The sequence below is a fragment of the Limanda limanda genome, chromosome 23 (genome assembly GCF_963576545.1).
Source record: "Limanda limanda chromosome 23, fLimLim1.1, whole genome shotgun sequence".
NCBI classification, from domain to species: Eukaryota; Metazoa; Chordata; class Actinopteri; order Pleuronectiformes; family Pleuronectidae; genus Limanda; species Limanda limanda.
In genome coordinates, this window is record NC_083658.1 from 6,059,428 (window position 1) to 6,073,597 (window position 14,170).

Consider the following 14,170-nt stretch of genomic DNA (forward strand, 5'->3'; position numbering starts at 1 on the left):
TTTGCACAGAGAAACGTCAAGTTTAGCACGTGGCCCAGAGGTCAACGTGGAGGAGGAAATGAATGCACATGTATACATTTTACATTATGAGCAATAAGACGTGCTTTTATAGATGTATATATATTCTGCGAGAAATGCAACTAGGGTTGCAAAATTCCGGGAATATTCAAAGTTGGAAACTTTCCATGGGAATTAACGGGAATTAACGGGAATATACGGGAATATACGGGAATGAACAGGAATAAACTGGAAATGTTGTGGGTAATTTATACTAACTGTATTTACCTTGTCATATACAGACATAAATATAAACATTGCTTTGTCATACACTGATTTGAGCCCTGAGGAAACTTTGGGCACTTGACTATATGCTTCTGCATCGTTGTGTCATTCTTAACATAGGTCTTTGCACAGTATTTGCAAATGTACACAGCCTTTCCTTCTACATTGGATGGGGTGAAATGTCTCCACACATGAGAGAGTGCATGTGGCATTGTTCTGTAGAATAAGATGAGAAAAAAGTTTGTAAAAAAACACTAATGCAATGCCAGAGATATAAACAGTTAGCCAAACAATTGGAATCGTCTGTAAAAATATTTTACAATTGATGGATAAATGAATGGAAATAGGTTTAATTTGCATAGTTGTGTTTTTTTCAAAATTCCCGAGCTTAATATTCCCGTGGAAAGTTTCAGGTACGCCCCTTTGCAACCCTAAATGCAACACACTCAGTCAGAGCCACTTAAATCTGACTTTCTCTCATTGGAGAACTCACAAAAGCCCGATGATATCCTCAAAGAAATCCTCTTTTCCTCTCCTTTTCTTCTCCTTCCTCCCTAACAGGATAAGTGCCCCATGCTAATCAGCTAAGTGGACAATGGCCGGCCACCGTGATCAATGCCTCAATGGATCAATCGGGTAAGCAGATGGTTGCCGGGGGGGGCTGCAGGGGGGGTGGGGGGGTGTAAATAGCGCGGGACTAATCCGGAACAGTACCTGACTCCGGTATCTCACCTCCTGAGCAACTTCTCAGAGCGGGAGGGAAGAGCTGTGATGAAATGAGCCTTTCCTGCAGGAGTCTGGGGTGATTTGTTGCCCCTCTCTCCACTCCCCCACCCCCCCGACCCGATATCACAGACTCTACCGACTGCGGTTCTGTCTTCCCTCCCGACTTAACACCCTTTAACTGTTCCTTCTTGTTCCCTCTCTCCTCTTTAACCCCCTTTCTGTGAGCGACAGTAAATTCCAAATGCGGCGCCTCTTGACAATGGCGGCCCTCTCTCTCTCTCCCCGGCTCCCGGCTAAACCCGTCCCCGAGCGCCCATTAAGACCCCCATGTGTGAGGCTAATGCGACGGACTCAAAGACCCAGCTCTGTTTTATTTATGGGGGTCTTGTTTTTAATTTCACCCCCCTGAGCGACGGGCTGTTCCAGGGCTTTTTAGCGTGAGCCTCTCATACCTGCCTGGTATTGAACCGGCTGCTCGGTCTGTCTTTGGCTATGCATGCTAATCGGTGACCTTGTTTTCGCAGCTGATACCTCTGAGGCTGAGGCAGATTAAAACGCAGAGAAATGCGAAAGAATCGAAAAAGGCGGGCGGCGGAAAGAGATGAGGGAAGAGAGGAGAGAAAAAACAAATAGAGAAGGAAAAACGAGGAAGTCGGTTCACTCAGACGCCAACATCTGGAAAATGAATGATTAAGCGAACAGAAATCCAAACTCTGCAAGAAGAAGATACCAGAGGTGGAAAGGAGGCCGAGCCACCCACTCAATAAACATGCAAATGAGCCGCTTAATGGCCTGAATATTAATGCGTGTGGTAGCGAGTAATTAATGTACATGTCACCGAGTCAAACTAGTGTGATTACAGCGCGAGTGTCTATCTGCTTCAGACCGGTTGGATTCCGAGGGAAAGGTGCCACCCGTAGAGAACAGCGGGGCACCACTGGAAATGTCCGAGCAGCCGAACATCTTTCACGGATCGTTTACCTCGAGACCGTGAGGACGACTCTGGCTGAGATGCCTCGGGCGTTCATCTGAAACATTTCGCTTGGCAGAGAGAGAAAAACCTTCGGCTACTGGAAACGTATCAAGTTGCTAAAACAGCCCAGATGGAGTCGGTCATCAAAAGCAGAAACTCTTTGGAAAGAGGAAAAGCTTTAATGTGACTCCAATGTGCTTAACTTTCATGAGCGCCGCGTCCCTTTGTGACGAGGTTTCTCTCTGATGGTACGTTCACCTCTTTTATTCCGTGACCCAACCCCCCCACTTTAGCTGTTTAGCTGTGTCACCCCAGACGACAGTGTCACTTCATAAACCCTGTTCCCTCGCCGACCGGTGGCATTTAACTCGGCGACCCCTTGCACGCTTTGATGTTTGCCCTTTCCTCTCACACTTCTGTTTGATGCACGGTTTCACACACAACCCCCCCCCACCAGCTTCATCTCCCCTTGTTCACTTCTTGTGTCTCGGCGTCACGGCCCGGTGGACGCCACGCTCGCCCTCGCCCCTCACTCTCCTGCGCCTTGGGTACCATTGCATCTGCCTTCCATTCGCCTCTGCACTCATTATCTCCCTGTCCGCTCACATCTCTCTCTCTCTCTCTTTCTCTCTCTCTCTCCGCGGCAGCCTCCTCCGCCCCGACTCCTGTGAACCTCGCTGTTCTGTCTCCGTTCTGTTCTCCCTCAGTCGCTCTCTTCTCTGGCATCTGTGAGTAATGTGGCTCTTGAGGGGAGAGCATGGAAGGCAGGGACATGGTGCAGTGTCTTGGCAGGAGAGGGAGAGAGAGAGAGAGGGAGAGAGAGAGAGAAGGGGGGGATCTAGCTCCTTGCTTGCCTGATGGCTGCCAAGAGGCCCACATCTGTCTCTGATCAACGGGTACACAGGCACATGAAGCCAGTAAAACACACACACACACACACACACAGAGAGAGAGAGAGAGAGAGAGGGAGGGAGGGATGACCGCCCTGTCCAAAACAAGTATCCTAAACAAGAGCAAGAAGGATTTGAACTGAGCACAACTCGGTTTCCTTTAGGAACAACAGCACTCGGCCACATTACACAAGCTGCATATTTGGAAGACTCCAGTCCATTTGAAGAGGGAAATACAGATTTGTGTAAACAACCACACACACACACACACAACACACGCAACACAAAATAACAAAAAAGTGTGACACCCGCAGTCAAAGCAAATTTAAAGCATCATGATACTGGACCAGGGGCCTGGAAGAGAAAGGCCATGTGTCATCTACTGGTGGCGTCACTTCTCTGCATGGTTATTCTCATCCTCCCATCAAAACCATATCTCCACCATGCACGTTAAATGTGGAATAATTAAGCACCGCGTTATTATTATTTTAATTATTTGTACGCAGTGAACAGTGGCTGCTCCCTGGTGTCAAATCCACATTTAATTACGCTTCTAAACAAAACTGGAGCCGTTTCTCTACTTGAGCTTTGCCCTCATCTGTTGACTGGTTATTCAGACAGTACAGTAATAACTAGACCTGCTTGAGTGCCTTAAAGCAAGGCACCGGTTCCCTGCCTTTCCCTGCTTATTGTGATTGGATGGCTGGGAGCTCGCCGAGGTGACGGTGCGCCGCCGCCGCCTGGGGGCCGCCGGCGCACGACCACCAGCAGCCCACCCTCCACCCAGCACTGGGACACGAGGGGATAATGAAGGAGGGAGAGTCTTTGCCTTGGCTGCTGGAGATAATGATTATAATGGTGGTGATTACAGCCCTAAAAAGACAGGTCCTACGGCGACAGCGTGGCTTTTACGCACGGCGTCTGTGGACAGCAGCGTTTGGATAATAGCGGGTTAAAGCCGGTGCTTATAATAAACCTGCTGCCACTCGGGTGTGAAGCTGCATTCTAATCAGCGCGGGTTTGTTTATTTCCCTTGGTGAATTATTAAATCAAAGCGAGAGGGAAAACAACTCGGGGTAAACAATGTGTTTGGATTTTCAAAAAAAGCTTCATGCATATAATCATTCGCAGCCCAGTGAGCCCGGACCCGGTCTATCTGGGACAGATCGCTGTTTCCGATCTGCTGCATATTTGATGACAGCATCCAAGTTCTGTAGTTTTATATGCGTAAAAAAACAACTTGGCACTAGGATGAATTAATTATGGATTTGAATATTAAAACGCCATCATGGTTCCCACGGTTTTTCCACATTAGGCTCATGTTTGAACACACCGTGCGTGTGAGTAAGCTTCGGCTTCCACCTCAGATTTACAGATTTAAGAGAAAAACATCCGAGAGAGCAAGAGGCGCATGGATCTGGTTATCACACAATGGATTTGTCATGTGTTGAAATAATGTGAAACATATGACTATTGGGAAATATTTTTAGAATGGTTCCAACTGGTGAGGTATAATCCCAGATGATAAAACTAAATGTAAAGTCATGTATATTTTTAATTGGGTGACACAGATGCATGCGTAAAAGCAAAAGAAATCAAAGAAGTGACTCAAACTCACCCTCTTCTCCTCGGACTCTCAACGCCAGATGACACATTGCCATTAAAAATCCAATCAGCGATGGCACAAAATCCATCTTGGATGATTCAGAAAGTTTCTAATGTTTCCACCTCGTGTTGATAGAGATTCTCCAAAAATGAGAAATAAAAAAAAAGGGGGAAAAGGGGGAAATGAGATCCACACCCCTTCAGAACCAGAAAGGGAAGAAGCTGGGAACAGTGGGAAATTAAAGATCTTGAGTAATAATAATCCCACGGAGATTATTAAACCATAACAGGAGGAAACTAAAGTGACAACTACATGTCACTGGCGGAATTCAGATGTTCATTTGCGCAGCGGGTTTTTTTTCTGGGTGAATCTGTCCATTCGGATTCGGAGGAGGAGATGGAACCAGAACGTCATCCGGCAAACAGCGTGCAAACAAACTCCTGCATCCGAGCTGCGTGTTCCCGAGCTGGAGGCTCCGGGTGGATCTGTGCGTAAAGGTCCAAACCAGTGGCACCACTGCGCGTAAAAGGGTCCAAACCCAGTGGCTCCCAGTCCGGGGATCCACTGCCTCTGCGTCCCCGCGGGTTTTACGCACACGGAGCTCTCGTCTCCACTTGGAGGTTTTACAAGCAGCAGCAGGCTGGAGTCGTAAAGAGACAGATCTCACAGGCTGGGGAACCGGATTCCGCGGGTCCGCAGCTGCGTTTTTACGCGGTGCCAAAGTCTTGCGTTGCGCTCTTGCTTTTCCACAAAACACCCAGAAATCATGTCCTGCTCGCTCCTGCGTGTTCTCCTCTGTGGTGGAGGTGTGCTGGAGGCTCCGTGCAGCTTCAGCTCCTCAGCTCCTCTTCTCCGTGCAGCGTGTGCTCTTCGCCCGGGACCGTGAGGTGTGTGTGCAGCCTGTGTGTGAGTGATCTCCGCTTTTTGAGCCGAGCAGCTATCGCGTTACAGTCGAGGCGCCTCGGCTCCGCCCCCCCTCTGATTATAGGGAGGGGGAGAGAGAGAGAGAGAGAGAGGGAGGAGAGAGAGGGAGAGAGAGAGGGAGAAGGCAAGGGAGAGAGCGAGAGAGAGGGAGAGAGAGAGAGAGGGTGCACGGGCATTGGTCTCACTCTCTCTGTGACACACACACACACACACAGAAAAACACACAGAGAGAGAGAGAGAGACAGAAAGAAAGAGAGAGAGTCGTTTCTGCAAGTCTTCAGAGGACAGTACATGATTTCCTTGAGGACTTAACCAGTTACTACTTACCTTACCCTTAACCTTAACTTAACCTTAACCTTAATCTAACCAACATTCTTAACCTAATGTTATCCTAAAACTAATCTTAACTTAACCTCAAAACATGTCTTCACCTTAAAATTAATTGATTTAACGTTATAGGGACCTGTTTTCGTCCCCATAAGGATGACAAGCCCCCGTACAACACACACACACACACACACACACACACACACACACACACACACACACACACACACACACACACACACACACACACACACACACACACACACACACACACACACACACACACACACACACACACACACACACACACACACACACACACACACACACACACACACACAGATGCCACAGATAAGTCCGAGATAAGACATATTGTAATTGTAAACCAGTCGGCACAACTTCTCCTCTGGCTGTTTTCAGAGGGACACAGAGGAGAGATGGTGAATCCCAGAAAGAGTGAGAGAGAGGGTGGGAGGGAGGGGAGTGTGTGACCGAGGGAGGAGGGGGGGGGTTGTGTTGGTGGTGGTGTTGGCAAATGGCACGCGGCCGGCTTTCGCCACAAAAGACACATCAAAACAACCGGGGGCCAAAGTCACAGCCCTGGACTCAGCGGAGGGGCGAGCCCACCTCGGCCCGGGCCCAGCCTCAGCCCTGCAATCAACCCGGCCTAAATACAGAGCGGGGGGGTGGAGTAATGACACAGGAGTGAGCCCAAAATAATCTGCTGAGAGAGAGAGAGGCCTGTGCAGCGGCCAGCCCATGCGCCCGGCCTATGGCTTCTTGTGTTACCGTGCAATGTGGCGGAGCGGCCGAGGCCCGGCTCGGAGCAGCTAGGTGCATTCCTAAAGGTCAGGACACAGGGGAAGCATGTTCGAAGCAAAGCAACACACTGGGAACCGTCTGCTGGGACTGTAACCACTTTGTGGGTGAAGCTGCTCACTTCTCCTCCACAGATCTGAGTTAAATCTGGGGAAAAAAGCACAAGATGACGACGAGGAGACGCAGGAAAACGTTATTATCATGTAATAACAGTCAGGAGTCGTAACCAAAACGACAACAAGTCAACAAAAGGCCCCCCCGCCCTTGACAGAAGGTCATGTGACAGGCCTGTGACTGTGTGTGTGTCTGTCACCCTCCGCCCGCCTTGCACCCCCCCCAGGTCGACTAGATGCCATCGACTTGCAGCATCCTCGCGGCCCGTCAGTCGTCCTCGAGCCCACCTCTCTTGCCCGGGGGGGTGCGGCGGCTGTCACACGTCACCGCGATTGGCTAATCCCAGCCTCTGGGTGGGGGGGCGGCTCCACACTGGCACAAACCAGCTTGTGAGTTCACGGAGCTGTTTGTGTGCGTATTCGAGGTGTTTATTTCCTGCGCTGCTCGTGTGTGTTAGTGTATATTGATGACAAGGCATTGACTAACGGGCGCCGGGTGAACTTTGCTTAACCTCCTTATTGACCTTTTGGGTGAGATAACGGGAGATAAAGGGAGATAAAGGGCGAGCACAGGCCGGATAAAACCTTCAAGGAACACTGGGTCACTTTCTGTTCCGTTGCCCCCTCCCAGTCCCCGGGGGTCATTTGATACTCCTCTCTCCCATTTGTCAACATCTCTAACCCCCTCCACCCCCACCCCTTCCCCATGTCAGCTTTCAACCCCCCAAAATATTGGGCTCAGCACACATGGCTAATGGAGGGCAGCAGTTCCACAGGAGAAGCAGAGAGAGAGAGAGAGATACAGAGGGCTGATATTGTTGGCTGTGTATGTTTTTGGCTTAATAACAAAGTTACCGTCGAAGAAGCTGCTGCAGACGGGTAAAAGGGACAGAATTATGAAATAAAGAAAGAGATATGGTGCAAATATCCCCCTCTAATGTGTTCTTCCCCAGGTCTCGGAGCCGTAGTCCCTCTGTCACCTCCCGGCCCCGGAGTACAGTCGCCATGCGGCCCAGCTCCTCACCTCAGCACACCTGCACTGTGTTCACTCATGGGCGGTGGAGGGGAACACAAAAGGGTCTCTCTCTCCCCCATTATGTGTGTGTGTGTGTGTGTGTGTGTGTGTGTGTGTGTGTGTGTGTGTGAGGCAGAGACAGAGAGAGATAGAACCATGCTGCCTCTCTTATCACCACCGGCTCCACAGACTGACAGCATGACTGATAACGCTCCCTCTCTTTCTCTCTCTCCCTCGTCTGTCACACACAAACACACACACACACACACACACCTCTTCTACCTCTTCTCGGCTCTTTCGGCAGCCCCCCCACCCACCACCCTTCAGTGTGTTTGGCCAGTCAGCCGGCCACGGGTCCAAAAGGAGAGAACGGCTCGAACGCCCCTGGTATTCGCCGAGTGATCCCCGAGTCGACGCCTTCAGCTTTCTCCTCCTCATCGCGGACGGCACGGCTTTAGATCTGAGACCAGGGGGGGGGGAGATAAGCTAGAGATAGCCTCGACTTGACCCTATCAGCATCTCGAGTGTGTGTGTGTGTGTGTGTGTGTGTGTGTGTGTGTGTGTGGAGGTGGGGTGACGATGAGGGTACTGGGAGAACATCAGAAGTGGTCGGTTCTCCCGGAGCTTTGTGAGCACCTTCAGGGACGGCAACCACATAATGAAGTGTTACTGTTATACACACACACACACACACACACACACACACACACAGACACACACACACACACACACACACACACACACAGACACACACACACACAGGTTGAGAAGCCGACAGACGCTCGGTGTTAAAAGCCAAAGGAAGCTGCCGCACGTCTAATCTTATAAATGTGCCGTTTGTTTTTTTTATTTTTATCCGCACACATTTTTTCTTTACTGCTGCTGTGACCCAATTTCCCCTCGGGATCATTAAAGTTTCATCGGATCTTTATCTTATAAGCATATATGCGAACACACACACACATACACACACACTGTGCTATTCCCTCTGTTAAGAAAGAAGGAATAAAATCACAAACCTCCTCCATATTCCATCCTGCTATTTCTAGCCTGACTTGCCACCGTCGGATTCCTGATGGGCCACCCAGGATATGGGCATGCCCTGGCTGAGGTAATAACCACACACACACACACACACACACACTGTACACAACCTACTGTACTGCATGCACTAATCTTGGCTCTGCTGCTCTGTCTGGATTGTATGGAAACATCTGGTGTCTGTCTGCTGTCTTAACCCTCCTCCTCCTCCTCCTCCTCCCTCTCCCTCTCCTCCCTCTGTGTGTATGTGCAGCTTCTGCATGTGCTACCTTGGGTACTAAAAAACGGCTCAATCATCAAAACACTTTCAGAAGCAGAAGGAGAGGAAACCTCAAAGTGGAGCGGGTGCAGCGACGCATGAGGCGCTCTCCTCTGATTTGAGGAAACACCCTCAGAAGCAGCAGATTTCTCTGGATCTCGCCGCGCAGGTTTTCATCCGGTCGGCCCAACAAACCCAATCTGACGTTTTTGCGGTTGCTTAGATCAGTTTGTCACCCACTGGCTGCAGTTACTCATGATTCCTGTGCAGTACGCAGCTCGGCCTAAGGGGGGCAGGCAACTGCATCAAGCTGAGGTGGGGAGAAACCATAGGGGAGAAACCCAGGCTCGGGGGCAGTGTTTTAGGAACCCTCTGTAAATATAGACCCACTCCCTGTTGGATCATGCATACATTAAGATAATTTATATATTAGATCTACACACTTAGTGCAGCGCATGTGACAGCTACCCAGACTAATCTGCTCCATCCTGGCATATCCAAAGCAGCTCGGAGCGTGAATCCACGACTGATTCAGTAAATAAGTCACAGTGGGTGACCAGCAGGAGCCAGCTGCACGGTTTTGATGAATGGCGATTCATTAACCGGTTTAATAACGAGCCGTTTTGGTGATTTTGTTCCGTGCACGATGGCCACGCTGCTGCTTCCTGTGCCTCTGCCTCATAGCTGTTGTCGGCTTGCTTCAGAAATGTTGTTTGCTCACTTTAATTGCAAGACGCCTGCTCTATTCCCAGGCCGCCCCTTGTTTATGATGCAGCATCATTATCGTCTCAGCGTTGCGGCGGAGAAAAAGGGGGAGAGCGGCATCTTCCTCCGCTCCTCCACCAGGATCTACTTTGCTTCTGCTCCGGCCCTTTCATGTCCTTCCACTGGCCTGCTGTGCATCTTTACAGTCACATCAAAGTGACCTTCGCCACCCGGCCTCCCTGCAAGACCCCTCGCCCACCCCTCTTTTTAGTCTGAAGCCCAGAGAGAGAGAGAGAGAGGAGGAGGAGGAGGGTTACAACACATATTTTCCAGACAGCTTTCAGCACCTGACGTGTTGAGCGGTTTGCAAATAACAGCGGAAATACAGTCAACTTCAAAACTTCACCACAGATGCTGCAGCTCATCTTTTAGGCTTTTTCTCTCTGCTGCGAAAAACAAATGTTGAGCAAAACAGAAAAAGAATCTGCTCTATGTTTTCTCACGTACATTTCATTCCTGTCGCTCCGCCACGGCAGGAATGAGGAGCTGAATTAGGAGGCGATAATAAAAAAGGACAAGAGGCCATTCTCCACGCCTTGTTTACTCTGCAGGGCCTTTATCACTCGGCCTCCGAAGGAAGGATCAGCGCCTGATAAACCGGGGAGAGAAAACACTGGAGGATAAATGCATGCTAATGAGAGAGAGAGAGAGAGAGAGAGAGAGAGAGAGAGAGAGAGTTTTCTTTTGTTAGGGAGTTTTGCACTTTTCTGCAACAAAATGTGGCAGAAAACGAAGAATAATGTCTTTATTATAGGAAGTCAGGCTCTGAAGACTTGGATTTTCGATTTAAATATTACTTCTACTGTGCCTGTAAGGACGCTTTGACACCTCGAAGCAAAATAACCGGTGTGAAATGTTCCTCGAACCACATCCCAGACCAGAATTTAGCTGAAAATGTATTCCAGGTGTAGCGTGAAACATATTTTGGGATAGTTCAGACCAACCTGCTAAAAGAGGTGGAAGACATGAAACTTGGTCCAGACTTTCAGCCAAGTTGTATAAATAACTTTTCTTCATATGTGAACATACAAGATACAAGACGTTTCCCTGTCTTGAAAGGAAATGTGTTTAGATAAAGTTGGATTGGGGGAAACGTCTGTGAGCTTTTTCCTCCGAATTCAAAAAAGATGCTCGTAATTAGCTGCTCGACTGACAGAGACGTGAGGCAGGTGGTCGCAGGAAGTCGGAGATCTGCCGCGAGAGAGGGAAAGAAGAAAAAGTCTCATTAACAGAAAACAGGGAGAGACACTGAGAGCGGCGGGGGGGCACTTAGGATAAGATGGCGGACCGTTTTTTCCTTTTATAAAAAGCACAGATCTTTGAGAAAGGCGGCTCCTTTAATGTGGTTGAACCCGGTGCATTCACATTACCATGGTAATCTTATCAATAGCGTGTGTGCCTGTGTGTGTTTGTGTGCGTGTAGAGACAGCTCGAGCACTCAGGCCCATTAGCAAACCTAATTGACTTACAGCCTTCTGACCACAAAGGTAACATCTGTGTCAGCCATGTAAGTGAGTGGCCCCGTGTCACACACACACTAACACACACAGACACACACTTTTAAATGACATTTGCTTCATCGTGCCTCCCTTTGTCACTGATTGACCTTGATATGCATCGATGGAGGCAATATGGAGCCTATCTTTGTCCCCTTGAGATGAGAGGGTGGGAAATGGGGGGCCACAGAGGGACACACTGGCATTTACACATGGGAAAGCTGGGTGGGAGTGTGTTGGGTTCCAGGGTCTGACAGTTGAGTTTCACACACAAAAGGATTCAGTAAAATCAACAGTTTATATGTTTCTAACCTAGTTTTGGGACTATATCTGATTTGTCCAGTAAAACAGGATTCAGCAAAGTCATATATTCGTTTTAAGTTTTTTATTCCGTCTATTAGTTCTTCATGTTTAAATGTAAAAACCAACCCTGACCCATGTCTTAGTCTTTGAAAGCGTAATCCAGCGGTTTATTGCCAGGGACTTGTAAGAGATGGAATAAAACAGGAATCTCCGCAGCGGGGGGGCTGAAAGAACTGAAACCAGCGGAGAGACATGAAAAGGAAGCGAGAGATGGAGAGAGAGAGGGAAGAGGCCGACAGGTGAACGAGACAACCCTATGGATCCATCATTATTTAGCGGTGGATGTAGAATATCAAATGCAGGACAGGAGACGCCTCCGCATCAGCCGGCTGTTATTGAGAAGGACTAATATATTCTGAAGAGAGAGAGAGAGAGGCAGAGAGAGGCAGAGAGATGGATGAGATACGGAATCGGACGGAGACTGACACTCCATCTCTCTGAATAGTAATCCAATAACGTCTCCAGAGTTTCCTTATGGTTAATCAATTGTGCCGGAGCGCGGAAACAAATCACCGTAACGCCGAGTCAATAACCGTCAGTCGTGGAAATACCTCGGCTCAACCGTCGGTGTTTATCAAGGCTCATGTCTCCCGGAGAGGAGGCTGACGGGGGGGTGCGCTTGGTATGCGGCTTCACAGCTTCCAGAGGTGTCCCGGGCTGCTGGTAATTTAGATATCGATAAGAGGGGAGATAGCGTTGGCGTTATCAAGCGCACCCTGACCTCCGGTGAACCCCGGGCGCACAAACAAGTTTATCAGGAGGAGGAACAGGTCGACTCACTGGTTTATACAGTGAATCCTCAACATAGAGACTTTTAAATAAAGTTAAAGTATAGATTTGGAATTTCTGATCTGTGTCCCAGGACCATACGACAACTCACAGGGCAACAGTTGAAATAATCTTTTAGTGGCGTCATGGGAATAAATCCTCCATGTTAGTGGAAGGGACACGGGCCAAACCACATGTTGATAAGTTTATAAACAGACTACGATCACATTAGGTTTAACTTTAATTCATTCACACAAAAAAAGGATTTCTTGTTCTAGACAGAGCATTTTATTCAACTTTTAAGGCATTTTAATTGATATTCTTCAGGATTAATTCTAATGAATAAGTACCTTGTATAGTGAGTGTAAAAAAATAATTCTCAAAGATGTTTTTTGTCATTTTAGGTAGTTCCTATCCCACTGATGTCATTTCATGAGTTCATTTTTGGCTTTTCGTTATTTGACGCTATAAAAATGGGGTAAACCGTAATGATCGACAGCTCACACTGATTCACGATTGGTCGAGAGCATATATCCAAATTACGTCATGTGTTCACATCCAGGATATTCTGGCTTCATTACTAGATAGTGGGAGGAAGTTGAGACACTTTGTCCATCTTTATATACAGACTACGATCACATTAAGTTTAACTTTAATTCATTCACATAATAAAAAGGATTTCTTGTTCTGGACGGAGCGGGTTACACCGGTTCACAGGGTTGATTCCATATTAATTACAGTGGGGTGAAAACTGTGGAGGGTTGGTGATGAATGAAACATGTGACCGCTGCCACTGCCAAATCCAGGCGTGTTGGTGTTGACCCAGATAAGCTGATGTTTGGTGTCACATGGTTTAAAGTTACTGGCACTCTGCCTCATGTGCTGGGAGACTGGTTCGGGATTTTCATGGAGAAACACAAGAAATACTCCCGTCAAGTCAAAGCTCTTTTTTAATTCCTGCTTTAAATAGTATTATTCTGTTTTCGTCTGCTTTCACTGGTTGCAAATCTCAAAGGAAACTTGTACATTTCTAAAGTGGGACTTTGTTAAGTGATAAGAAAAAGCTTTATATGTGAAGTTCTTACGCAACCAGATTAACAGAATCCTCGTCGGCCGTAACGCTACGTCTCCACAGCCTTTAATTATAAGACATTATCAAAGGAGCTCATTTGTTTCTTCACTTGTAATTCTTTCTTTTAAATTACACAGAAGCCCCATCGAAAATCAGGTTAATGAAATAACGTGAGAGGATTTTGATTGCGCAGGGATGCATCACTCTGATCTGTTTATCGAAATAAAATAAGAAATTCAAGGTCTTACAGAGGTGTTTGGTTTCATCGATTTAAAATCTTTTCTTCCCCTGAAAGTCACACAATTTCACTCATTTTCACTTGGGGTCTGGAAGTTTTCAGGAGATTGTCCGGATTGCAGTGGCCGTGCTTTTGCTTGTAACCCAAACATCAATCTTATACCAATAGAGCTTAATGGACTTTGACTCTGAGCCGAATCCGACATTAAAACAAACCTCCTGTGGTGCAAAACAGACATAATGGCAATCTCCCCTGCGGGTGAAATAATAGTATTTATTTCTTAACGAATTACCAATTAATTAGTAAATTATTGAGTCTCCTCGGGCAGCGCGCTCTCTGATTGGCTGACCTCATATTCACTTTACTGATCCGGAGAGCGAAGGTAATGAGAGAAGATGAGATTTCAGGTGGGATGTTGATTTTCTGTTTCCTACCAACACCACTCTCCTAAAATGCATGATTCTCATTTTCTGTACTGAAAATAAATATAAAT

General features: G+C 47.8%; 1 protein-coding gene across 2 annotated transcripts in view; it reads right to left on the reverse strand.

Annotated features, from left to right (window-relative positions):
- nrp2a (neuropilin 2a) overlaps positions 1 to 4,677 on the reverse strand; it is a 56,661-nt gene extending 51,984 nt beyond the window's left edge. For both annotated transcript variants that reach the window (XM_061066999.1, XM_061067000.1), the window contains exon 1: positions 4,490 to 4,677. In XM_061066999.1, coding sequence (XP_060922982.1) covers positions 4,490 to 4,565 — 76 coding nt within the window. In that variant the 5' untranslated portion in view covers positions 4,566 to 4,677. The remainder of the gene's footprint in view (positions 1 to 4,489) is intronic.
- Positions 4,678 to 14,170: the final 9,493 nt, after the last annotated feature.